The sequence below is a fragment of the Neolamprologus brichardi genome, chromosome 1 (assembly GCF_056152115.1).
Source record: "Neolamprologus brichardi isolate AB-2024 chromosome 1, ASM5615211v1, whole genome shotgun sequence".
Taxonomy (NCBI): domain Eukaryota; kingdom Metazoa; phylum Chordata; class Actinopteri; order Cichliformes; family Cichlidae; genus Neolamprologus; species Neolamprologus brichardi.
Window position 1 is genome coordinate 10,827,226 of NC_142104.1, and position 27,889 is coordinate 10,855,114.

Sequence of the window (27,889 nt, forward strand, 5' to 3'; positions counted from 1 at the left end):
ATTTAGCAGTGTGCTGAACAGTTTTAAAACCCCAGACCTGCTCTTATAATAATTATTATATGATTATATTTTTGTTATTTTCCAGCAATTACAATTCAAGTCGACTGAGGAAGATGGAGACAGAGAGAGAGGCCCGAGAGGTTGTACAAGAACCAAAAGAACAAGTGAACAAATAATGAAGCTAGCTGAAAAAAAGCCCTGCATTTTAAACAAAATAATTTTTCCATGTATTTCATCGGTGCTTTGCATGCTTTTCCAGTAGCAAACTTAAAAAATATTGATAATAATTCTCTGTGAAGGTTCTCAGTCATCAGATTGATAATAATTGTAGCATTTTACAGGATTCATACCACTCTAAACATGGCTTGAACATGATGGCTGCCACTATATTGATGTGACAGAATCTGTTCTCCACTCGTGACATTGGTGTACATGGTGCTCTGCGATGCCTCTGCATAATAAAGACAGGGTGTTTTATGAATTCAAAAAATTTAATATGAAAACAACTCTATTACCAGTTTGCTCTGTGTATAGGTCTATGGATTGGAAGGATGATTTTCCAGTGTTTGTGCTGAATGATGCTACTTGAAGTGCTTGATGAGTTGGTGAACTGTGTGATTAAGAGACTGAAATAGTGTTGTGCATGTTTTTTATTCTTGTCTGCTTTGCCACAAATTTTGATTTAACTTCTTTCACAACTGAGCCTTTGCCTTGGGTTTGATAACTAAAGGCTCCACACTAAAGCTGATGGAATAGATTGGAATATCTGATTATTCACTCAGAATTATTCTTAGAAACTACAATAGGCCATCCAACTAATTAGGTTGCTTTGGAAGGTAACATTGTAATGTGTATCCAATTTTAAATGTGACTTTTCAATTTTCAATCAGCATATTCCCTTAATATCAATTACAAGGCATGTATGACATTATGATTGTGAGATGAGCCCCCCTAAAAGCTTGAACCTAGAATCACACCTGTCACTAGGTAAAATGAAAATAGCTTATATCAAGTCCATTACATGGTAGCTGATGACCCAGGAAATATCCTTCTGTTTATCTCATTGTGAAATCTCATGCAGAGTACACACTTTACACTATTTAAACTGCTTTACTCTGCCCAGAGTTGCTGCCATATGTGGAATTCACTTTACACCCCACCTTCTTCCCAGCTCCACCTTTTGTGTTATATATTATATGGAAAAAAATACCAGGCTGCTTACATATTATATTTACAGGAGCTTCTCAGCCATGAAACCCATTCCAGCTTACAGTTTTGTGCTCATACTCAGAGGAGGTTTGGAAGCCTGTAGTTACTTAGTCAGCAGAGTGTTGTTGACTTTTATGCACCATCCGCATCAGCAGTCAGTGATCCCACTCACATGCAGGCACATGCAAAGCTGAGGGCACTGGCTTCCTTTTAGTAAGTATTTATTACCAAAAAAGGAAATCTTGTGGTTGGAAAGTCATTTCAAGTGTTTTATTTGTGCTCATTATTATGAAATCACAATATGCATTCAGAAATATTTTAAGAAAATATAATTCTGAATAAAATCTCAATAAAATACAATAGAAATACAATGGGGTTTTTGTCAAAGTGCTGCATTACTGAAATCCTCCATCACTCACGTTTCACTTTACGTTTACACATCCCAGTGTATATACACCTAATCAGGTAGAAAGTGGTTAAAAGCACGAGCAGCATAGCTCCAGCCAGGAACAAAACTACATCTACAGAGTGGTAGGAATACCAGGGCATTCTGTAGGACTCTGCTTTCAGGTGAGCTGCTCCTTTGTGCCTCATGACAAACTCTATCCAGAAGAGGGCGTTATCCAGTGGCTTTACTGGCTTATCTCTGTGTAGCCTGGAAAGTCTCTGCATGTTTGTCCTGTAGGAGGGATCACTCAGGACTTCCTCTATGGCCCTCAGGAAGTTGTTGTCTTTGTCCACTGTAGTTAATGTAAGTATCTTAGCTCCTCCTCTGTCTTTCAGACGTAGCAAGTTATCATACTGATCAAAATAAAAGGATATGCCCACAACTGGGACTCCGTGATAAATAGCTTCTTGGACTCCATTTGTTCCTCCATGTGCCACAAACAGTTTTATTTTTGGATGTCCCAAAAGGTCATTCTGTGGCATCCAGTCCACCAGTAAAGTGTTATTGCCCAGAGTGGCTGGTCTGTCACCTTTATACTTCCAGATCACTTTCTGTGGTAGTTTAGCAAAAGCTGCAGCGATCTCATTTGCCATGTCAGAGGGAAGTTCAGTTATAAAAGTCCCCAAAGACATGAGGATGAAGCCATGCTCTCCAGAACTCTGCACAAAGTCCTCCAAGTGCTGAGGCAGAGGTTTAGCAGGTTTGCACTGGAACCCTCCGATATAAACAGCATTAGGCATTGTGGGACGTGGGTACTCAAACACAAAGTCCACTCTCATCAGCCAAATGTCTGCATCGATCATTAACTCATTAAAATCATAACCAGGCCCAAGATATTTGTCAGTTAATTTCTGGTATACTAGTTTAGCCGCCAGCTTGTTTATTTTTTGTGTTATGATGTGTAAAACCATGTTTGTAACTCTCTGAGAAAAGGTCATCTTGTCAGTATTCCCAGTTCCAGTCACAGGAATATAAGATAATGGTGATGGAGCTATGGAAAAATGAGCCTCCGTAAATATTACCCAGCGAACATTATAAACCAAAGGAAGGTTCAAATATTTGGCCAGAATGACTCCAACACCTGAACAGGGGTCAGCAAATAACAGGTCAAACTTGCTGTCTTTTAGTTTTCTTATCAAGTCGCTGTCATCTAGTACTGCAGATACAAAATCAGCTAGAGCTTTGTAAACATCAAGAATTGTGCTGAACATCCCTACACTCCTTTGAAGAATATCCGTCAAGGGGATGGCCCCTCGTTCGAAAAGTATGCCCTCGGACACAATTCTTGTCATGAATTTCTGAATCAAGATGTTCTCCACTGGAACTGTAATGGTATTATAAGATGAGTCATCTTTTAAATACCAGCTGTTACTTGGACGTAAAACAGTGATGTTGTGTCCTCTAGAGTCTAAAGCTTTTAGTAGAATGTCCATGTTTACCCAGTGGCTGCCTTCAGAGGGAAAAACTAAGATGTTACCTCCTTCACAGGCTGTGGGAATACGGATGAGCAGGTGGAAAGCAGTGCAGTAACAGATCGCCCTCATCTGAGGAAAAAAACAAACTCAAAGTTATTGACATGATTTCTTTTCCTTTCCTTGATTCTTTTTTTCCCCTTTTTTTGACGCAGTGGAAATGCACTGTTATAGTTTCAAATAGGGCTTTTTTTCTTTAACTTGGCTGCAATTTCATTACATCATTCAGTAGATAAAATTACTTCTTCATTTTTCCCCATTGTAAATTTTCCGATTTCGAAAGGGGGCGTCCTTGCCAAAAGGAGTATCCGAGCTTTAAAATTGTGCAAATAGTAGCGCATTAAAAACACTTATTAAAAGGACTAGTCCCTAAAACACACTAACAGTTCGTGTCCTTGGTAAGTATTATTACTTTGATTAATGCAGTCTGTTAGTTATTAAGTTTAAATGTGATTCCCAGACTATCCACGTTCTGAGCACCATTTTCTGCAAAGTTAACTTGTAAATTCCAGCAACATTCCTCAGCCAACATAAAGCCAGTAACACATTAACCCAGGTTTCCTACTTACTGTGATCATATCGTTCTTTCTCTTGGAAAGGTCAGTGTTAAGAGGGCTGCTTTGTGTAGCGACAAACCGAGCTGTATGTAATTATGTAGTCCGTAGCGGAGGAGCTAAACCTCGATGCATCCGATGCAAGATGCACTAAAGCCCAGTATCTGTGAGTTTCCGGAAGCAACGGGTAATTTGTTCGTGATAATGAAGTTACTTATTGACTTTTATACCTAGATCGAAGTGCATGTTGACAATTACATCTGCTTATGTGAGTACTTTGTCTACTAGTCTTTATGGCTAAATGCATTGTCATTTAGGCATTTTTTTAAACACAATCCCAAACTCATTCAAGTTAACAACAGTACAGGGCAGCATGAAAACAGGTTTTCTGTCCTGTGTTGTGATGTCATGATGTTGCTGTTTCAGCAGCGTGCTCTGACATCAGTACACTAATTTAGACTTTCGTTGCACTGGCAGACAGAAGATTAAGAGGTAATCTCATGAGACAAATCAGTGATGCAGTTTTGAAACAGGCTTTTACTGAACTATAGCAAAAGTTCAAACTATTCTAATAATGCAGGGACATTGCTGTAACTTATAAAGTATATGCCTATTTTTATTTATCTCTAGATAACATCAAAAGTGTTAGTTGTTGTCAGTGTTGGGGAGTAACGGAATACATGTACCACCGTTACGTATTTAAAATACAAAATATGAGTAACTGTATTCCGTTACAGTTACTGTTTAAAAAGGTGGTATTTAGAATACAGTTACTTTGTTGAAATAAATGGATTACACGGTGGTACTTCCCTGTTTCATATTGTGGCGGGTCAGGACTGTTTGGGTTTTGTTTGACAGCTACGTTCTGTTGTTCCAGGCGGCAGCGTTACAGTTGCCATGGTTACAGGGTGACGCTCTCTCTGCGTGTTTCCTGGGTGAGAGAGCGCTTTTTTGTTGTTGTTGTGCTAAGCTAATAGGCAGAATGCTACAGGTATAGCTCTAAAGAATGTAGCATCATAGGCAGTGTAGTCCGTGCTGCAGGGAGAATGGACTGCTATACACGTTATGTGTCTGTGAGCGAGGGAGGGAGAAAAAGGAAAAGTACGAGCTGTCATCGAGCAAAAACGGGAGTTGGAAGCATGTAAATATAATAATAACCACTGCAGCCAAGAAGAGTGCCTGACGAGCCCAGTTGTAAGTACGCTATTAAGACTCGACTGTACACCGTGTTCGTGTTTTACTCCAAAAACAATAAGTTCCGTTGGAGCAGCCTTTCAACGCCTCTCTCTGTCTCTCGCTAGCAAGGTTGACCCAGACAACAAAGTAAAGCTAGTTTTCAGCTATGAGCCCGACACAGAACCCACCGTATTAGCCAGAGGTCCCTTTACTACGGTTCAGAGCCGCGGACCTTCAGTAACAGTAATAAATCACAGCAATAGTACATTCATGTAGTTGTAAACAGCATGATAATATATTAAGTAATCCAAAGTATTCAGAATACGTTACTCTCATTGAGTAACGTAACGGAATACGTTACAGAATACATTTTAGGTCATGTATTCTGTAATCTGTAACGGAATACATTTTAAAAGTAACCTTCCCAACACTGGTTGTTGTAACTTAAATCACTAGGGATTATTACTTAATTATTAGCTGATGTGGAGGATCAGGATCAAGAATGCAAAGAGATAGAACAAAAAGAAAAAAAGAGTGGACATGTAGTCAATCCCAAAAGGCTCATTCTGTTCATCTGGACGTAGCGTTTTCAGTGGGAGAAACGTTTCGTCACTCATCCAAGTGACTTCTTCAGTCTCAGCTGACTGCAGGTTTCCTCATTTGTATAAACAGTACGTTGCACAATGACTGAAACTAGCAGCACTGAATGAAGAATGGGCTGGGAGGTCAGTTCCTTTATCATTGATATGTGACGTGTAGTCAAATTCACCAAAAAATTATAAAGCTGTAGCTTCTGTTTTACCCACATTCACTGATGATGATTTTGCATAATTTAGCAGTGTGCTGAACAGTTTTAAAACCCCAGACCTGCTCTTATAATAATTATTATATGATTATATTTTTGTTATTTTCCAGCAATTACAATTCAAGTCGACTGAGGAAGATGGAGACAGAGAGAGAGGCCCGAGAGGTTGTACAAGAACCAAAAGAACAAGTGAACAAATAATGAAGCTAGCTGAAAAAAAGCCCTGCATTTTAAACAAAATAATTTTTCCATGTATTTCATCGGTGCTTTGCATGCTTTTCCAGTAGCAAACTTAAAAATATTGATAATAATTGTCTGTGAAGGTTCTCAGTCATCAGATTGATAATAATTGTAGCATTTTACAGGATTCATACCACTCTAAACATGGCTTGAACACGATGGCTGCCACTATATTGATGTGACAGAATCTGTTCTCCACTCGTGACATTGGTGTACATGGTGCTCTGCGATGCCTCTGCATAATAAAGACAGGGTGTTTTATGAATTCAAAAAATTTAATATGAAAACAACTCTATTACCAGTTTGCTCTGTGTATAGGTCTATGGATTGGAAGGATGATTTTCCAGTGTTTGTGCTGAATGATGCTACTTGAAGTGCTTGATGAGTTGGTGAACTGTGTGATTAAGAGACTGAAATAGTGTTGTGCATGTTTTTTATTCTTGTCTGCTTTGCCACAAATTTTGATTTAACTTCTTTCACAACTGAGCGTTGCCTTGGGTTTGATAACTAAAGGCTCCACACTAAAGCTGATGGAATAGATTGGAATATCTGATTATTCACTCAGAATTATTCTTAGAAACTACAATAGGCCATCCAACTAATTAGGTTGCTTTGGAAGGTAACATTGTAATGTGTATCCAATTTTAAATGTGACTTTTCAATTTTCAATCAGCATATTCCCTTAATATCAATTACAAGGCATGTATGACATTATGATTGTGAGATGAGCCCCCCTAAAAGCTTGAACCTAGAATCACACCTGTCACTAGGTAAAATGAAAATAGCTTATATCAAGTCCATTACATGGTAGCTGATGACCCAGGAAATATCCTTCATGCAGAGTATACACTTTACACTATTTAAACTGCTTTACTCTGCCCAGAGTTGCTGCCATATGTGGAATTCACTTTACACCCCACCTTCTTCCCAGCTCCACCTTTTGTGTTATATATTATATGGAAAAAAATACCAGGCTGCTTACATATTATATTTACAGGAGCTTCTCAGCCATGAAACCCATTCCAGCTTACAGTTTTGTGCTCATACTCAGAGGTGGTTTGGAAGCCTGTAGTTACTTAGTCAGCAGAGTGTTGTTGACTTTTATGCACCATCCGCATCAGCAGTCAGTGATCCCACTCACATGCAGGCACATGCAAAGCTGAGGGCACTGGCTTCCTTTTAGTAAGTATTTATTACCAAAAAAGTAAATCTTGTGGTTGGAAAGTCATTTCAAGTGTTTTATTTGTGCTCATTTGTGAAATCACAATATGCATTCAGAAATATTTTAAGAAAATATAATTCTGAATAAAATCGCAATAAAATACAATAGAAATACAATGGGGTTTTTGTCAAAGTGCTGCATTTACAAAAATCCTCCATCACTCACGTTTCACTTTACGTTTACACATCCCAGTGTATATACACCTAATCAGGTAGAAAGTGGTTAAAAGCACAAGCAGCATAGCTCCAGCCAGGAACAAAACTACATCTACAGAGTGGTAGGAATACCAGGGCATTCTGTAGGACTGTGCTTTCAGGTGAGCTGCTCCTTTGTGCCTCATGACAAACTCTATCCAGAAGAGGGCGTTATCCAGTGGCTTTACTGGCTTATCTCTGTGTAGCCTGGAAAGTCTCTGCATGTTTGTCCTGTAGGAGGGATCACTCAGGACTTCCTCTATGGCTTTCAGGAAGTTGTTGTCTTTGTCCACTGTAGTTAATGTAAGTATCTTAGCTCCTCCTCTGTCTTTCAGACGTAGCAGGTTGTCATACTGATCAAAAAACACAGGTATACCCACAACTGGGACTCCATGATAAATAGCTTCTTGGACTCCATTTGTTCCTCCATGTGCCACAAACAGTTTTAATTTTGGATGTCCCAAAAGGTCATTCTGTGGCATCCAGTCCACCAGTAAAGTGTTATTGCCCAGATTGGCTGGTCTGTCACCTTTATACTTCCAGATCACTTTCTGTGGTAGTTTAGCAAAAGCTGCAGCGATCTCATTTGCCATGTCAGCAGGAAGTTCAGTCACAAAAGTCCCCAAAGACATGAGGATGAAGCCATGCTCTCCAGAACTCTGCACAAAGTCCTCCAAGTGCTGAGGCAGAGGTTTAGCAGGTTTGCACTGGAACCCTCCGATATAAACAACATTAGGCATTGTGGGACGTGGGTACTCAAACACAAAGTCCACTCTCATCAGCCAAATATCTGCATCGATCATTAACTCATTAAAATCATAACCAGGCCCAAGATATTTGTCAGTTATTTTCTGGTATACTAGTTTAGCCACCAGGTTGTTTTGTGTTTGTGTTATGATGTGTAAAACCATGTTTGTAACTCTCTGAGAAAAGGTCATCTTGTCAGTATTCCCAGTTCCAGTCACAGGAATGTAAGATAATGGTGATGGAGCTATGGAAAAATGAGCATCTGCAGTTATTACCCATCGAACATTATAAACCAAAGGAAGGTTGAGATATTTGGCCAGAATGACTCCACCACCCCAGCAGGGGTCAGCGAGTATCACGTCAAACTTGCTTTCATTTAAGTTTCTCATCAACTGTTTGTCATCTACTATTGCTTTTACAAGTTCACCTATAGTTTTGTGAATGTCAACAAATTTGCTGAACAGCCCTACACCCATGTGGATAAAACCTGACAAGGAAAGAGCACCTTGTTCATATTCTATGAGCTTAGCAACCATTTTTGACATAATCTCCTGAGTCACAGGGTTTTCTACCGGAACTGTTAATATATTATAACTAGAGGAAATATCCTTGATGTACCAGCTTTTACTGGAACACAGAATTGTTATGCTGTGTCCTCTAGAGTGCAATGCCTTTAGTAGAATATCCATATTTACCCAGTGGCTGCCTTCTGAAGGAAACACTAAGATGTTACCTCCTTCACAGGCTCTGGGAATAAAAACGAGCAGCAGCAAAGCAGTGCAGCAATACAGCACCCTCATCTGAAATGAAGAAAAAAATGAATTTACTGACATGAAAAAGATGTTCACGGTGGAAACGGACTATGGAAATTTAAAACTACTTTTTTTTTTACTTCGTCAATGAAGGGTCTGAGAGTGATGCAATCACAAGCCATCCATATATGCTCTTGCACTTTCATGATTTATTAAGCAACTTTCAATGTTTCATCACTGACATTTTTGAATTTGTAAAAATATTTATAATAACATATTTGAAATTGGTACACGTTTTGTTATTGGTGCAGATCAATTATTAGCTAACTGTAGGTTGCATGTTTTAAAAAAGAAGGTGTCTGACTGCATAATTGAGTTTCTTAATTTTATTTTTTATTTAATCAATAAAAAAAGATACTGACAGCGCTGCTGACGTAAGAGTCTACCGAATGTTGATTGGTTGACAAAATAGAGAAGCAGAGCCGAATGTAGAGAAGGGAGCGACGGAGTTCACCGAGAACGGAAGAAACACGAAACAAACAAAGATTCAAAACTGCAGTATAGTACAGACGGTGGCTACAATCGATACTTTTTTATTGTTTTCAACATTCTGCTTCGGCTTTTTGTATGTTATAACTCTGCTCTTCTCCGTGTCTGACCGATGGATCAACAATAGCATAAGCATGCGTAGCCCACACACCAGTTGTACATATGCTTCCAAGAACCCTCTCTGCAGCTAAACAGGAAGCCCCAGGGACTAGATCAGAGACCCTCGGTGTTTTTTCAACACCGTTTGGGGGGGGGGGGTTCTCCACAAAAACTCACAAAGCTTAAGAGCAGGCCACTAACTCCAGTCGCAATTTGAGCAGCGCTTTTACGTGGAGTAGCAAGGTTAAGTTAATTTTCCGTATATACAGTCACATTAACACAGAGCGTTTCTACTTACTGCTGGGCGTTTGGTTTCTCCGCACAAGAAATGTAAAGAGCCTGTTTTCCAGAGCGCCAATGAACGAAATCTGTTCAATTAATGTTGCTATGCAGGATAGAGAAGAACTGAATCACAATCCAGGATGCACATTGAAGCATGGAAGGCAGGAAGTAATAACCCTATCTATCTGTGTTCAAAGGTGACGGGGATACTTGGAAAGCAAAGGTGTGTTTATGTACTCTGGATCAAAGTTAGTGCGTCATTTATGAATTAACTGAAATTGTACACTTTTTCATTTTCACTGAATAAGGAATTAAATTCCAGTGTTTTGTCAGCACAGTCTGTGGGCGTTAAGCATTAATTATGAAGATTCTTTTTGTTATGCATTGAAAGGTTTATATTGAAGCTGCATTTCTTAATGGATAAGTCATTCTGTATTCATTTTGTAATTTTGTTTGAATGATTCTTAATTCTTAGCTTTATATTTGTTTCTGTGTAATGTCATGTAAATGTTATGCGACCTTAATGAGGTTTGATCGTTTGTAAATTTGCAACCATTCTAAATTTATTGGTTTAAAATTTATAAGAGTTTCATATGTCGATATATAGCCTATGTAGATGCATGTCGGTGCATCTATGGTGGTTTATTGCACATACTAAAACTTTGGCTGTGAAATAACTGCAAGAGATTAATGTCTTCTGCTCATCTGCAAATCCTGAAATGTTTTTTCCAGGATTTGATTTTTTTTTTTGTAAAGCTTTGCATATACCAGATAATTCTGATATTTTTCAGAAAGCTCTCCCATTACCGTTTCACAGATGCTATGAAAAATATAATAGGTTATATTTAACAGGTTTTAATACTAAATAACAAGAGTGCTTTTACACACGCCCTGCATACTCACACAAAATTGTGTTTTGTTATGTATTTAGTATTTTACAAAACAAAACATATGACAGTAAAATGTAAATATGCTGCACTGACTTTGGAAAATGGTTTTCCAACAGAATTTGGTTAATATTTATCTTCCCCCTTGCACGTTAACATTTCTGCATCGCACAATATGCTGTCACCATGGAAGCAAACATATTGACACAGAATTGTGGGGGGGAACTAGTATCACAAAATACAGCATCATGTGTGGCAGTGGGCACCAGGTAATGATCTGGAAACTGTTGGTTAGATGCAAAGCAGAGTGGCAGTGGCAGAGCTTACCATTAGCTGCTCTGGAGAGGCAATGAGGTGGCTGCATGGAGGGTGCAATTATTCTTGCCTGTTATTAGTGACCACGAGAATGTTAGAGAAACGGGAAGGATGGAAAACGGTGATGGTGCTGGGGGCGGACTCTCCTAAGGAACAGGAGGAGGAGGGGATGAGCATGCGTTGCCTGTTCACAATTGGAGGCAGCAGGGAGTGAAGCAGCATCTGTGTAAGGCGAGAGAAAGAACCTGCATGTAATGGAGGAGCAGTACAGCAGCACTGCCGCTGTTGTTTGGACACTAACTACCTTCACATCCACTGTTAATCACTCTTAATGGGACAGACTCAGAGCAGGTATGGATACAGCAGCTGCATGCTCACATATTAAAATGTAATTTTTTATCTTGGAGAGGGTCGTCCTAGCAAGGTGAAGGCAGAACATATTCTTGACTTGTGCAGATGTTGTTCTGGATGTTATAAGTGTGGTTGCAGTTTATTATTTAGTGTAGATGATGCTTATTTGTTTTTCACAGCCTTTCCCCTGAAATCCCTAAATAAGATTTCATTCGGCTTTAATAAAGACGAATAACTTGGGATTTGAGCGTTTACCCAAGCTTTATTTACTCAGCTGTATAAAGAAGCCACGGTTTTTAATAACTACTGTTTTGAATATTTTATTTTCCAGCTCTGGGATGCCCAAGGTACCAGCTGTGTGGATCGAGTGCCACCTCTGATATGATGTGGAGAGCAGGAGGGGCAGCCACCTCTCTCACACTGCTGCTGCCATTGGTGTGCTGGTGCTACCTGTGCCACTCACTACGTGAGTGTTTTATGACCTGGGGATGCCTGATGACAGAGTAACAAGAGTTCAGCTACAAGGAGTGACTCGTATGAGCATGTTAATATAAAATTTTATAATTTGTGCATTTGCTGTGAGTTTGGAAAAACAAGTTAGCTATACTCTTACTGATCAAATATGTAAAAAATTCTAAAGCTAGTAACTAAAAGACTGTGTTCAATTTTAAATAGACTTCCTCTGAAGAAACAGAGTGCTTACTTTTTACTATGGCACATGATTTTCGCCTAATACGTCAATCATTAACACTCTGTTTTCAGTCGTTATCATTGACTGGAAACAGAGGGTCTGTGCCATGCTAAGTGGATAAGTGGATGAAAAAGATAACCTTTGGTTATGACAAAAGAATAACTGAAGTCACTCTTGGAGAATTAACTTAGTAGAGGTTATTGGTGGGCAGGTGAGGAACAGTAGAAAGTGAGAAAGGACAGGAATAATAATATAAACTATACCAACGGGAGGGAAGAAAGATCTGCTGCCATCATTAAAGTATATACAAATATACGTTATTTGTCCATTATTTTGTGATCTCTTGTTATCAATGTTTTACATATTTGCCTGACTGTGGCAGCATGTGATCTTTAGAGTATTTATCACTGGAATCCTCAGCAACTCACATTATATATTCCGTGTTTATTGCATTGCATGCTTAGTGTTTTGAGATGCTTCCCATTGCACTGAACAAGCAGAAACTAGCATTGATTTGAGTAACATGAAATATTTTTTAAACAGTATTTAGGTGTAAGTATCTTTTCTACTGACACTGATAATGAATGAGCTCCAGGTTTTTCTCATACGACATACTAAATTTTTTATACTACTTCATTTATGACTGAGCACATTCCCAGGTTACCAATAAATCATCAGTGATGGATGTAGAATCCAGAAGATTCTCCTGCTTGTTTTTCACCCGAGCAGGATGCTGGTGACAGTGCAGAAGAAGCTCTGAGAGATGATGAATTTGCTGATCACACAGTCATTGATTGAGGCTGTTTGAAGCCTTGTCTTTATTGATCCACGCAGCCTGAGAGTGACACCACATATTTGTAGTCAGCCTTGTGGTAGATTTGGAGCCACATTCACTATCCATAAATTGAGTTTATTACCATGGAGGTGAAGAATCAGTAGCTTCTTGTTTGTACTGGTATTCTGATACAGCAAAGTGATGCAGCAGTTGTAAAACAGTTGAACCCTTAATGTGGTGGAATTGGTTTAATGTCATGACCACAATCTATGCCACCTACTCTGTAAGTGCTTTGATTATAAAGAAATTTAGTTTATATAGTGAACAAACTAGGATTCGATGAATTAAAATGGTTTTTAAACACTGAGTGTATGTTGGCACCCTGTAGTTGTTTGTGTTTTAACAAGTCAGCTGAAGAAAAACTTCATGCCTAAAGATATTCTTGCCAAAAACTATTTTCCTCAAATTTGGCATCAACAGCAATTCCACAATTCACCGTGAACAGTCCAAGTTCACATCTTATGTTTACTTTTGTTATATCATGCAGTTAAGATGGCAGGATACATTAGAAAGCAATGACTTTTATTGAATAGGATTATCCTTCAAATGAGAATGTCCGCATTATTTACAATCGTTGCTGCATATGACTCACAGTGCAGTGATGTGATGAGAAAGGTGTATAGACATATCAGGTTCTCACACTAGTGAAGGAATGGTACAAAGTAAATAGGAACTGAGCCAAATCGCTGCAGTGTTTCCTCTGATTACATTTTAAATTGCAAACATACATTTCATCAGTACACGTGCATGAAGCACAGTCTAACTGCAGTGTTTTATTTGGATATCGTTCTGAGGCTATACTCTGCAAATATTAACTGATGGCATGTTACACACTGGGAACCTAAAAGAAAAAAAAACATTGCTTAAATTTGTCTCTAGCTAACCATCATCACCCAGAACATCCCAGCTAAACACTAAAAATGTATTTTGAATGCTATATTCAAAAATGCATTTCTTTTTGATCACTCCATTAGCAAAGGCTAAGTAGAAAATATTTGCTACCATGCTTGGCACTCATTGTAAAGGCTTCATACATTCTCTTTCGTTGTAGTAGTCTTAATTATATATTCAGTATGAGTTTGGTTCCTAACTTTGGTTTGCAGAGGTCATAGCCAGAAGCGCTACACATAAAACTAATATAAGTTCAGAAAGGTAAACGCAGTGCTGTTTGAAAACATACACCAGAAACAGTGCAAGGAATGGTTTAATTTTTTTAACATGACTACCCTGTTAATAAGTAATGCTATATTTTCTGAATTACCTTAAAATAAACCAGTATAGATAGATAGATAGATATTTTAAAAATCATGTCTTTTCCATCTCTTAGGTATTCCAAAACTCTCCTCCTACGCAAAAGCAGAAGACAAACTATTCAAATATCTCTTTAAAAACTACCAGAAATGGGTTCGTCCAGTGGAATACCTAAACCAGACAATCCGTGTGAGGTTTGGACTAGCTATTTCACAGCTTGTTGATGTGGTGAGTATAAAGCAGCACTGATTATTACTCTGATAATGTTTATCTATTTGTTACCAAGAAATCGTATAAAGGACATAAAATAGTTTGTTCAAAGATTAAATGCCATTTAAATCACTGCTATGTTCTCTGTTCACTGCTCTCTAAAAATATAATGTATGTATCACTTAACATAAAATGTGAATGTTTTTTGTACAAAATTTGTTGTTTTACAATTCTAGGATGAGAAAAACCAGTTAATGACAACTAATGTTTGGATGAAACAGGCAAGTACCTCTATATCTGTACTTACAAAATGATGTAACATCATGTTGCGCCATTAATATTTCTATAGCACCTTTCTAATCTAAACTTACAAGAAATATTAAAAAATACATAAAGCACTTGAATAAAAAGAGGGCATATAATAATAGGAGGATGCTTATTCCACAGTCTTTGGGCCAAAACAGTAAAGGTACTCACCGGCTTTGTGTTAAGGCTTGACTGTGGAAGCTGTGACAGCAATTGATTCTCTTATCTGAGAGATCTGCTTGCTTAATGAAGAGTTAAGTATTTTGAGATATAAAGTGGAGCTCTATCATGTAGTGATTTAAAAGTAATCAATACAGTCTTAAATTGGATTCTGCAGGAATTGTGAAGCCAGTGTATCTCTGCAAGAGCTGAAGTAAAATGTTTCTTGCATTGAGTGTTTGTGAGTAGCGTTGCTGCCGTGTTTCGTACTAAATGTAGATGGAAAACTGCTGCATTGTTAAATGAGTAGCAGCATTCAATTATATTATTATATTCTGTCTGACCTTGGCAATATTTATAATGTGTACAGATTAAGATTGAAGGGTTAATAGTCTCAGGATTTTGTTGCCCAACAGCAGGAAATTACACTATTAGGAATATAGTCAGGAGGAATGGGTGGTGGTTAGTGGTTAGGTTGTGATATTACTCTGGCCTAAATTTTAGTGGTCTTGAATTGAAGTTTGTTTGCCAGTGACAGGTGGGTCACACATGGGCCTTAACACTTTGTATTAACTGGATAGAAATAGCAGTCTTCACTCTGGGAATGGCTGCTTTGGCTTTTTAGAATGTATTATAACAGAAGAGCATAGACTGGACAGGAAAGCTGGGATAGAGAGCCAGGAAAGTTATGTGGGAAATGCCCCAAAGGAGATTTGAATCTAGACTACTGCAATAGCCTTGAGGCATATGAGTCACACTCTCAATCCAGCAAGCTATACTAACACCCTATAAACCTGATTTCGTAAGGGGAGGCTGAATACACGCCTGCTTCTGTGTAAATAATCATTCTGTACAATACGATCATTTTTAATTCTACAACTGTTTATAACTTGCATAGTTCATATTTCTGTATAGTTTTTTTATTTCATAGTTTTTCATATTTATATCCTGTTCATAGCCTGTACATAGCTCGTACTCACTACAGCCTGTACATACTTATAGTTACAGCATATTCATAACATATCTTCATACCATGTAAATTATAACATACCATAATAGACCCATTTCTGTAATATACTTACATGTCCATATTATTGCTAATATATATTTGTAATATATTTATATCATGGCTAAAGCACTTCTGGGTGGATGCAAACTGCATTTCATTGCCTTGTACCTGTGTATTTTAACAACCCATTGATAGATTAGTTGTGGTTTTAATTGTTAAATGGACTATTTTCCCTCACGTAGGAATGGACTGACATGAAACTCAGATGGAATCCTGATGAATACCTGGGCATCACATCGATCCGTGTCCCCTCAGACAGGCTATGGCTGCCGGACGTTGTACTGTATGATAAGTATGTCACTGTACTGTATATCAGCGGTCCCCAACCCCCGGGCCACGGACCGGTACCGGGCCGCGAGACTTGAAACTCGGGTGTGAAATGTATGGTTTTTAGCGTTTTTTTGTTATCGTTTTTTTTTTTCGTTAACTCTGTTTTCCTGGGTCTTTTCATGTGTGTTATGAATAAATCTTTTTTTTTTTTCGGTACCGGTACTAGTTTTATTTTGTTGTATTTATCCGCGACACCTTAAAGGCCGGTCCGTGAAAATATTGTCGGGCACAAACCGGTCCGTGGCGCAAAAAAGGTTGGGGACCGCTGCTGTATATAAATAGGTTATTAAAAGATATAATGAAAAACTTTTTCTTTTTTTCTTACATTTTCCTAATTTTCCAAATGATTTTCATGGTATATAAAGCAAAGAAAAAAAGTGGGGAGATTAAAATGAAGTAAAGGAAGTTGTTGTTCTGGATCTTGTAGGAGTACTCTTAAAGAAGCTATTAGCTAAAATGTGGGCATATTTTTCTTAATAGTTCTGATGGACGCTTTGAGGGAACTATCACCAAGGCCGTTGTGAAGTACAATGGCACAATATTGTGGACACCACCAGCCAACTACAAGTCAGCCTGCACCATTGATGTCACCTTCTTTCCTTTTGACCTCCAGAACTGCTCAATGAAGTTTGGCTCCTGGACCTATGATGGCTCCCAGGTGAATTTCTATTATATAACAGTATCTGCAGTACATTAATATTGTAATAAACACTGATTAATTAGATTCCCTTTATGATTTAACAGGTGGACATAATTCTGGAGGACTTCCACGTAGACAAGCAGGACTATTTTGACAATGGTGAATGGGAGATAGTGAAAGCCACAGGCAGCCGTGGTCTGAGGACTGATGGCAGTTCTTCCTATCCCACCATTACCTACTTCTTCATTATCCGCAGGTTGCCTCTTTTCTACACCCTCTTTCTCATCATTCCCTGCATTGGCTTGTCCTTTCTTACCATTCTTGTTTTCTATCTGCCTTCAAATGGTGGTGAGAAGATCTCTCTCTGCACCTCAGTGCTGGTGTCGCTTACTGTCTTCCTCTTGGTCATTGAGGAGATCATCCCCTCCTCTTCAAAAGCAATCCCACTCATTGGGGAGTACCTGGTCTTTACCATGATCTTTGTCACACTTTCCATCATTATTACTGTCTTTGCCATCAACATCCACCACCGCTCTTCTTCTACACATCACAGTATGGCACCCTGGGTGAGGAAAATTTTCCTACATCGACTTCCTAAATTGTTATGCATGCGCAGCCATGTGGATCGTTATGCCACAGCTGGAGTAGCCAGGGCTAGAGAAGCGGTGGGACTGGAAGGGATAAAGAGCTCGACACCTGAGCTCACTCAGCTCCTCTACACTCGACACAACCTAGAAGCTGCTTTGGAGTCTATTCGCTACATTACCATGCATGTGGTTAAAGAAAATCAGGTCAGAGAGGTGAGTTTTGAGGGGTTTTTCATTTGTAAAACAAAATCGCAAATTACAACAAAAACTGTAAACTTGGAAAAATTACGGATTCATTACCCTGAGTTAGCTTATATATGTGTCTGCCCATAACCATTAAGAATATAGAGACTGCCATGTGCTTCTTCTGTTACAGGTTGTTCAAGACTGGAAGTTTGTAGCCCAGGTTCTGGATCGAATGTTTTTGTGGGCCTTCCTCTTGGTGTCAGTCCTTGGTTCTGCTCTCCTCTTCATCCCAGTTATTTACAAATGGGCCAGTATCATTGTCCCTAGCCATGCTGGAAGTATCCTCTAATAACCACAGTTAGACTAACCAAAAGTTGAAGCAAAGCACATAAACAGCTACTTCTAGTCATATTTGAGATATGATTATAGTCCTGCTCGGGGTTATTCTGTTTGCTATAGGTGTGCCAGAGCTGCACAGCTACAGCTTTGGGTGCCTTGTTTGCAGAGTGGAGAGAAACAGGCTTTGTCTCAAATCCATAACATGTACTGTTCCTATGTAGGCTTTCAGTATAGAGTTGATTGATACTGGAATAATGAACAAACATGTACTCAGAGTAGACATATATACTGAATACTATCAATTTGTAAATGTCTCTATGATGAACAATATTTTTCAACAAAGCACAACTGAAACATAAAAACCCTTAAAAATCTTTAGGGAAAGGGTATAATATGAGACCTAGTGTGTAGCAGAGTACATAATCACTATAGGATGAACTTGATTTTAATCTAAATTCTGCATTTGAGATTAAATATTACTTAGAAAAGATCATCTGCATTTCTGTCCACATTTCACATATAAATAAATAACAGTACAATATGATACATGTATTTGGCCTTGTCTGTTTACTGGCATCATTGAGTGGATTTATTGTTGGTTCTGGAAAAAGCACAATACAATATGGCAAGAACAAATCCCAGAGATTCCCATAAATCCCTTCATGAGGACATGAGGAAAAGCATACCACATGAAGGCACTAGGACACGTTTTAAGCTTTATGTACTAGTTTGTGATGATCTTTTGAACTGTAGAACATAATCATGATTCTCACTTTTACACAGTATGCCCTATCAGCAATGTCAGATTCATTAGTAGTTTAAAAATAGACTATTCTTGCAGGTAAACACAAAATCTGACAAGGTGCACAATTGTGAAAGAGAACAGCTCGTCTTGGTAAATAAAAGATCAGCATTTCTCCACAATTTCCTTGAATTCCTTTGCCTTTTAGAAGGCTACAGTTATATGACCACAGTAGATACAATTATTATTATCCTGACTGCATGTGGATCAGTTATGTCCTTATATGGAAACATTGTCATTTAAATAGTTTCTTTAGTCATTCTACCTCGCCCTCTTTGAAATATGAGCAGACTTCCTTGCCAGGACTTGAATTTCACAGCACTTCCTTTCACCTTGAGGACATTTACTGCATACTGTGTGGAGACTGTAAGACAATCCATGGTCGCAGCACAAAAGATGCTTCAGGGACGGGATGTTTTTATTTCACTGAAATTTATTACAGAATTAAAAGCTAGTTGAGGACGTCTTGCCAGATTGTTTTGTTGTATGACTGATTTTTCATACCTCAGATCATTTTTTCTTAGTAAGTGGGAAAAAATTGTGAGACGTTTATTTCACTTCTGGAAATGTTTGAAAAACCAGGAAGACTGCTTTTGTCTCCGGCCTTTAGTTGAGCCTGCACTGCCCCCGCATGGCCTTATTTTCACATTACAGCTATGTGAGCGTATTGATGAGTGACATTTGATTTTCCACTACACCACTAAAATACAGAGACTATAAGTTGAAATAATAAACATAGTTGGAGAGGGGTAAAGGATGTTAGGAATAAGGACAGCTAAAAATGCAGGTGAAAAAGGATTAATTAGCACAAATACCTGAGTAAAAGAAAGTAAAAAACCCCAAAATGGGCTTAAACAAAGAATCGGAGGAGAAAAAAAAAGGTGAAAGGCGGTGAAAGTAGACACACTGTTAGCAGTGTATTTCTGAAGAGCTGCAGTTTCTAGTCTAGCTTTATGTTAGTCCTGTTTAAAGGATCAACTATGCTATGACCACATATACTGTATGTGGTCAGTTGTATTGTAGAGATAATGAGACTTTTTTGGGTTGGTGCTTTAATAGGGTAAAGACAAAAATGATGATGAGATGAGATAGCCTTTATTTGTCAGTTGCAGTTGCCCACAACCGAGATGACAGACCTTGCTGACCGTACATACAATACACAAACATCACATTGGGGAGACAGGTCAGGCTAGGTAGCAAGGGGGAAAAAAACATCAAAATGTGTAACACAAAAGGATAATACAGGAATGCACAGATATCAACACACAATAACACAATAAAACACAGACAAGCAACATGGGAGAGTATTCCAGTGTGTACAGCTGATCTGGGACTGCTGCAATCTTCGATTGCGCCTCCAGCTGATCCAGTCTCCACATCGGATGGGAGGTAAGCATGGGAGGAGGCGTTGGATTCGGGGGAGGGAGGGTGATAGTGAGGGCGTATCAGTATCAGTGTACATGTTTCGTGCGTGTGTGTGTGTATCCCGTGTTCAGCTGAGAGAAAGTGTCACCATGCCCGGTTAAGCGAAGGTCGACAGTCTCCAGTGGACCCAGGTGGCCTTGAAGGAGGTACACAGAGTTCTGACAACAATCCTGTTATCATGGGAAGATTTTGTTGTTCCAGTCAACTTCGACCTTGGCAGGCCTTCAGCTGGCACCAGTGGGATAGCCGCATGAGTGAAGATGGTGAATGTTTGGGTTTAGTGCGAAGAACTGCATCCAATTTTTGCAGTTGGTCTAATGTCCATCACTGGTCACCAATTATTTCAGTTCCCATTGTTCTTCTCCAAGATGTTATCCTGCAGAGCCATGAGCTTCTCCAAGATCTTATCCATACTGCGTTCAAAACACAGTCTGAGTACTCACAGCCCTGCCAATCGTCTATCAAGTCGGCCAGCCTTATGGGATTTTGAACAGCTGTAGCAGCTTCTTGTTCTTCGATAAGCCAGGTCCAAGCCAGCTCCAATCAGCCCGAACTCTGTTATCGTGGTTCCAAATTGGTAGATGTCGTTCAATGTCCTCCATCGAGAGTGTCGCCAGACACACAACGCAACCGACCATCGAGTATCCGGCAGCAAACGTCTCTGCAGGACAATCGGGCTCTCCCAAGCCCAGCAGGGTGTCAATTCCATTACGGGACCAGTTGATCAAATCCATATTTCTTTAGGTTTTAGAGAACAAGACTGAGAAACTCTTTGAGGGTTAGAGTTAAACAAGACTAGACAAACACATAGAAGCAGCAGCATGGAAGATAAGGGAGGGAGAGGGGAAAGATGCGTCTATTCATTAGATGTTATACACCACTTTAACAAAGAGGCCTCATTGTTCTCCACATGGTTCTCCATTCCTATAGAAATGCTCAAAGAAAAGCTTATCCATAATCCACTTATGTAAGTTTTTCTGGATTTTGCAATCATGCATTCCATAGTACCTTGGATATATGTCATTGAGAGCTAAGCAACACGTCAATACATACTGGAGCTATGTTATGTAAAACAGGTATGTTACAGATCAATCTTGTTTGTGTGTGTGTGTGTGTGTGTGTGCGTGCGTGCGTGCGTGTGTGTGTGTGTGTGCGTGTGTGTGTGTGTGTGTGTATAGTCACTGAATTTGGTTTTGTTAAACCCCACTAGAAATGCAACACCTTGATTTTTCCTTTAAAAGGAAGCCACTGGGTCAACATGGACATCATGATCAAAGCTCTTCATGCTCGGGGACACTCTGTCGATGTGGTACAAACCAATAAAAGCTGGTACATCAAAGATGACTTCCCGCACTACAAACCAATCACAGTTCCTGTTGTTGAAGTTTTTAATCCGGATTTTCTTAACCTCATTCTGAAAAGGGTATTTAGCATTGAAAGGGGGGAAAGCTCGGTTTTTAGCTTTTTGAGTTTGCAGGTTGAAATGTTTAATTTCAGTGTAAACCTTCAGAACCACTTCCTGAACACTTGGAGGACTTTGTCCAGAGTTCTGGAGAACATGGCTTCATCCTCATGTCTCTGGGGACTTTTGTGACTGAACTTCCTGCTGATATAACAAATGAGATCGCTGCAGCTTTTGCTAAACTGCCACAGAAAGTCATCTGGAAGTATAAAGGTGACAAGCCAGTTGGTCTGGGTAATAACACTTCATTTGTTGATTGGATGCCCCAGAATGACCTTTTAGGTCACCCTAAAATAAAATTATTTATGTCACATGGAGGAACAAACCGAGTCCAGGAAGCTATTTATCATGGAGTTCCCATTGTGGGCCTACCTGTGTTTTTTGACCAGTATGATAACCTGCTTCGCTTGAAAGAAAAAGGAGCAGCTAAAATTCTTACATTAGCCATTGTGGATAAAGATGATAATTTTCTGAAGGCCTTACATGAAGTCCCGAGTGATCCCTCGTACAGGACGAACATGCAGAGACTTTCCAGGCTACACAGAGATAAACCAGTAATGCCACTGGATAACGCCCTCTTCTGGATAGAGTTTGTCATGAGGCACAAAGGAGCAGCTCACCTGAAAGCAGAGTCCTACAGAATGCCCTGGTATTCCTACTACTCTGTAGATGTAGTACTATCTTTTCCAGCTCCTAATACAATAATTACCTTTTTTTTATCTATTGTGTTTTTTAGGCTGGTATGTCTTGAAAAATGCCTGAAAATTAAAACTAATAGGTTGAATAAGAAATGATAAGACATGGTTTGTGTTATTTTGCAGATTTCAGTGAAGTAGTTTTCCCCAGTTATGTTACAAATCAAAGCTACTGTCAAATGTGAAAGTTCATTCAACTGAATAAAAATTACAACCATAAAACCCTGATCCCTGTGTCCACAGTCTGTATGTCCCCATGGAGAACAGTAGAATGTGCTTTTTCTATTTTAATTATGCAGGATAATGTTTGCTCTGAGATAGCCTTCCCAAACCCCAACCTCAAATTTATCAAAAATGTTCTGTGTGGACTAGAAACAATTTATTGAATACAAATACATTTAATTACCACAATAAAAACATAATAATTGTAAATTTGAAAGCTATACACAGTGAGTATTTTTTTATTGTATTATATACATATTATATACATTTTTATGATGGATTGATGGAAATAAGGGGTCACAAAAATGTGAATACATCTCTAAGAAAAATATAAAACATTAATGTCTGCATGCTCTAGAGTGAAAGCAAAATGCAGACTATTTTATAAAGCATGGTAAGTACATCCATGCCTTTGATCAAAATGTTTTATGAAGAAACAAGAAACAGCAAGTTGGAGCAAGTCTTTCTTCAGCTGTGTTGCTGATAAACATCTGTGAATGTCGATGCTTCGCAGCCACTACACTTTCAGAAAACATTGCCACTCATTGTGAACATGATCATTGCCTGCAGTCACTAATTAGCTGAAACATAGAATGAATTGGAACTGGGGGTAGGAACGCTGTTGTCTTTCTTTTTATGTTTGATTGATGAACTATATAGACAGGCTGGACTTGAATCTGCAGGCACATCATCTGTGGTTGGAAAGTTTCAGTTAAATAGTGGTCGCAAGTGTTATTTAGACACGTGTTTAATGCGTTTCAACACTCATGGTCTTGCCTTTAGCCTCGTTTCCGGTAACCATCTTTACTGACAGAATTAACTATTCTAATTCAGGCAGCATGAAACACTCTTTCACACATTTCCTGTGGTCTTCCTGTAAGACTGAGTAAAGCAACAAAGACGAACCTTCTGGTTTCAAGTATTAAAACACCATTTGTAATAAGTTCCCGACAATATGTTTTCTTATTCTAATAACTTCATGCTCAATCCAGCTCAAGATTAGAAGACATAATAACTACTCTTCGGTAATACATGTTGTATTTGATAATGCAACATGTCATCATGTTGCATTCATCTTACATTGCCAATTGTGATTCACTAAATATAATATAATATAATATTAATTTTAAAGTACTTTTAGTACCGTACTTTGCTGCTGATTAATGTTATGGGACTTATCATCTCTTTTATGTTCATGTTAGGCAATAAAGTCACCTAAATGACTGTTAAAAGGCATCAAAACTATGTCTATTATAGCACAATGAAACACAATGCGATCGCTTACCTACAACAGTGTACGCGTCTTCAAAATTTTCAGAAGGCAATGAAACCTCAGCTGCCAGATTGTTTGGACACCTGATGATAAAATGTTGTTAATGATCAGATTTCATTACTGCTCATGCTTTTGTTGTTATTACACATTTTTTAAGTGTACAAATGTTGAAAATAAAAATATATTCTTACGCATCATCATACTCTATGCTGAAAGAGTCTTCTTTTTCTGATAAAAACACACACACAAAAACACAGTGAAATACAGAGAAAAATTAAAGTTCATGGCAATTTCTATTTATAATAGCTGTATATAGCTTTGAAAAATTTAGTCGTTAATGAAACAGATGTGATTTGAATAGTTTTAAATAGTTTTTTTTGTTTGAAAGAATATGAATGTATAAATGTTTGTGAAATTACACAGAAATCCTTTGTTGGATTAGAAAAGAGCAGAACACAGATAAGATTTTCATTCTAAGTCATCACATGTAACTTTATCAAAAATTCCCTAGAGTATGTCTTGACTGTAACTCCATTTTGACCATACCGTCTTCCCACTCTTCCTGCTCCTGCTGTTCCTCCAACATGTCTGAATTTGCCTGCTGAGTCGTTGCACTGTAAAATCAAAACAAACAAAACATATTTCAGTGGTACATTCACTTTTGCATTCACACACAAAGACAAAACATAAAAAAATAATTTTCCTAATAATAAAAATCACAGAAGTGTCAAAAAAAATGCATATTGAATTAAAGCTCACCGTGGTCTGCAAGAAGTTGAGCGAACTGTTGAAACACAAAACAAATATAATTTTAAAGCAAAATATTGCATGCAGGTATATTCAGCTATATTATGTGGTTGGTTTGATTAATCCATACAATATACAATGACTTGTGAAAAAAATGTGAAGCCTAAAGCTGTTTTTAATTATACTTATTTGACCTATTTTGTTTGAAATCCACCAAAGACATGCCCCGAGTGATAGCATCAAGGTTATTACTCCAACATGGAGTAACACTGTAGACACCAAATCCACTGGAAAGTAAAATGAGACATGATTAACTATATTTCAAAATATATTTTAGTACAAATAACAAATAATATATATAAATTTTTTAACTTAAGGTCTTTTTGGGGCATTTTTGAAACATTCAGAGACCCTTACCTTTGACCTGAAGAAACACACTGTTTGTTCCATGAACTGTGTACTCATGCTCATAGAAGCATTTCGATGGCAGCACTATGCAGCTGTAATGACCTGAATCCCTCAAAACTGCACCATCGATGATGAAAGTTGTCAGCATCTGAGAGACATTAAAGACTTGCACTTGGAAAATCGTGACATTCTTCCTCAGGTAAGCGTAGATGAATTTACATCCACCAAGAGTTTGAATATGTTGAGACACTGTGCACTGGAATTCAACATCGTTTCCCTCATGAACAGTGGTTGACCCAACTATTGAAATATCTGCTGGGAGAAAATTGGCTGCATGGAAACAGGAGAAAATGAGTGGAAAGAAATAACAATGACATCATGTGTTCAGGAGTCAAAACACTTACCTATGACCAGAATCTCAATGATGTTGTCTCCTTTCTTGGCTACTTCAGAAAGTGTATAATGTTTGGGGGAATAAACACAGCTGTAATTTCCACTGTGATGAAGACCAGCTCTGGATATGGTGAACAGGGTGTCATTTTTATCTTGCTTCTGGGTGAGATTCTGGATTCCGTGCCCATTTTTTAACAAATAAACATAAACCATAGAGTCTTTCTTTCTCCCAAATGTGCTGCATGTTACATAAAGGTCACTGTTTTCACTTATAATTGTCTGCTGGGCCAGGATCTTTGCAGGAAAAATATCTGTGAGACATCATAGTGAGTAACATATGTAATGATGAGTGTAGCTCAGTAACATTTAGGAATACAGAAGAGACATATCTTGTAATGAGGGAAACTGAACTTACCCTCAGTTTGGCTTATGACCTGATTTGTCAGAACACCTGGAAGAAAAGAAGTGAAAAATCTAATGAATCCTGTCAGCTTAAATAGATAGAAAACAGTTTCACTTAAAGATGTAGATGTTATCTGTTAGTGTACTCACACAGAAGAGCGATTATTATGTTCATCGTTATAGACAATGAGCCGCCCTCACAGACTCTCTGCAGCGTATCTTCTGAAAGCTTCTCAAAAGTCTTGCTCAAACCACAGAGAGTAAATATGGAGAAACTATATTGAACCACTTCCTGTTATTTGTAAGGTGACACGTGATATTTCAACATTTTTGACTGGATAAAAAAATAATATCTACAAAAAAATAAAATTCAGAGGAGTGTGTTCTTAAACCATTTTACTTTCAAATACCTCATATCACAAATTGATGTCCACTGACGTTTCTTTAGTTGTATAATAAGTCATTCTCACATACTGTCAATTATACCCAATACAGGATGCTCATCTTCTTTCACTCTCACACACTGAGGAAATATATGTAAAAGATTTTCACACATTTTCAAACACACATATATACACACTCACAAACGTGAGGCTTTGACCATAACACAAAGCTGAACACCGATTTAAAAGTGCACTTTGACTGATTCTGATCCGGCTGACTTTAACAGATTAGACTGACTTGGGCCAAACCTTTTCCTCTGGATATCCAGAAAAAGACCAATTTTATTTGCTTTGCATCTTTGTAAAGGATCCAGTGTTGTTTTTTTATTTTTTATTTTTTCAAATGCTTGACAATTACAGCTTTTACCCCAGGCATGGTGGGCTGTTCATAAGAGATTTATGAAAAGTTTCAGAAAAATAAAACTTGCGGTGTGTGTGTGTTTCATAAATATAGTATTATTTACAGATTCACTCAAACTCTTCTTACAATTCTAGATCAACGTGTATACAGGAGTGGGTCACATGCTTACGTTTGCATGCCTCAAACATTAATGATGACAACTTCAGTATTTATCAGTTCCATTCTTTAATTCTCAGGCTTGCAGCGGCAACACAATCTGCAGCACTAACTTGTTGCTCTAATGTTTTCCTTCCTTTTTCCTAACCCCCTTTCCGGCTTACATTCGACCTTTTCAAAATAAAATATCTGTAAACGTCTCAATGGTTACACTACTTTTTTCCAAAGGTCCTTTTTGTCTTTGTAGACAGTGTTTAAATATCCTTAAAATTCACAAATTACATTTTCTTAATTATTACCTGTTCCAGAAAGTAACTGCTTCAGAGTCAGGCAGGACCTCTTATAATGCATTTGTAACTTTTAATGTCCAATCAAATAAGGGCGCATGTATTGCAGCAATCTGAACAAATTAAGTTACATATCTCTTTAAAATGACTAGGAAGTAACTTGTAGTAACAAAGATTTACCATGGGATGTCAGCCTTTGAGCAAAGTGTCAAAGAATCTCACATGAAACTCTAAATTAAAAAAAAAAAGTGGAGTAGTTTGATGTGGTTTCTGGAAACTAAAGATGTTAGTGCAGTAGATCTGATTTAGCATCTTTTTTCCAAGTGTTTCTTAGGTCAAGATACAGAACTTTAACTAATCTCTTCATCTCATTTACAGGATAATTTAAAGATCCCAGATAAAACTCATGTAAGCTCAGCCTGCCTGGGTTTAAGCCCAGGACTGTCTCAATGTGAAGAATAGTGCTAACCACTTTGCATGTGGTACTGGGCAAATGTTTTAGCCACTCTTGATTTCACACAAAAAGCCACAGAGGGCAATTTAGTGACAAGAATATCATAAAAGAGAGCTTATGGCAAAGGCCTGATTTCAGAATCCTAACTTCAATATGAAATTGCATTTTCCTTTTTCAAATGGGGGGTGTTGCTGTTTTTGCAGAGTATCTAACGAATGAAAGCCACAGGTTAACAAATGCATCATCTGAACACTGCCAGCAGTCACCCTCTCAGGATCACTCTCTGCCCTGGTAATTAATATCAGCCTGGCAGCAGTTGGATGTTAAGACGCATGCTTTAATCAGCAATGTATGGTAGCGGATGTTCAACAGAAAAGCAGTAGATGACAATTGAGTGACAAAAATCATACTAAATAAGAGGTATTCATCAATCTAGGGTATATCTGATGGCAAA

The 27,889-nt window shown here is 38.2% G+C and overlaps 2 protein-coding genes and 3 pseudogenes across 3 annotated transcripts; 2 read left to right on the top strand and 3 right to left on the bottom strand.

Annotated features, from left to right (window-relative positions):
- Positions 1 to 1,493: 1,493 nt before the first annotated feature.
- On the bottom strand, positions 1,494 to 3,201 carry LOC148106295 (UDP-glucuronosyltransferase 2A2 pseudogene; annotated as a pseudogene).
- A 3,872-nt stretch (positions 3,202 to 7,073) lies between these two features.
- Positions 7,074 to 9,898, bottom strand: LOC148106296 (UDP-glucuronosyltransferase 2A2 pseudogene; annotated as a pseudogene). Its single transcript, XR_015720003.1, has 2 exons — positions 9,766 to 9,898; positions 7,074 to 8,867 (listed from the first exon to the last, which is right to left on the bottom strand). The product of XR_015720003.1 is annotated as a UDP-glucuronosyltransferase 2A2 pseudogene (transcript).
- Positions 9,899 to 10,964: 1,066 nt separating this feature from the next.
- Positions 10,965 to 18,434, top strand: chrna5 (cholinergic receptor, nicotinic, alpha 5). Its single transcript, XM_006779808.3, has 8 exons — positions 10,965 to 11,302; positions 11,634 to 11,768; positions 14,156 to 14,307; positions 14,526 to 14,570; positions 16,006 to 16,115; positions 16,634 to 16,811; positions 16,898 to 17,593; positions 17,757 to 18,434. Exons 2-8 carry the CDS (start codon positions 11,684 to 11,686, stop codon positions 17,913 to 17,915), a joined length of 1,425 nt encoding a protein of 474 aa, XP_006779871.1. The 5' UTR covers positions 10,965 to 11,302; positions 11,634 to 11,683; the 3' UTR covers positions 17,916 to 18,434.
- Positions 18,435 to 21,390: 2,956 nt separating this feature from the next.
- LOC102794554 (UDP-glucuronosyltransferase 2A2 pseudogene) lies at positions 21,391 to 22,388 on the top strand (annotated as a pseudogene).
- Positions 22,389 to 22,714: 326 nt separating this feature from the next.
- On the bottom strand, positions 22,715 to 25,954 carry LOC102788270 (uncharacterized). Its single transcript, XM_035906067.2, has 10 exons — positions 25,885 to 25,954; positions 25,748 to 25,783; positions 25,344 to 25,643; positions 24,949 to 25,269; positions 24,726 to 24,818; positions 24,544 to 24,568; positions 24,331 to 24,398; positions 23,976 to 24,012; positions 23,797 to 23,867; positions 22,715 to 23,203 (listed from the first exon to the last, which is right to left on the bottom strand). The coding sequence occupies exons 1-10, from the start codon at positions 25,907 to 25,909 to the stop codon at positions 23,085 to 23,087; spliced, it is 1,095 nt and encodes a 364-aa protein (XP_035761960.2). The 5' UTR covers positions 25,910 to 25,954; the 3' UTR covers positions 22,715 to 23,084.
- Positions 25,955 to 27,889: the final 1,935 nt, after the last annotated feature.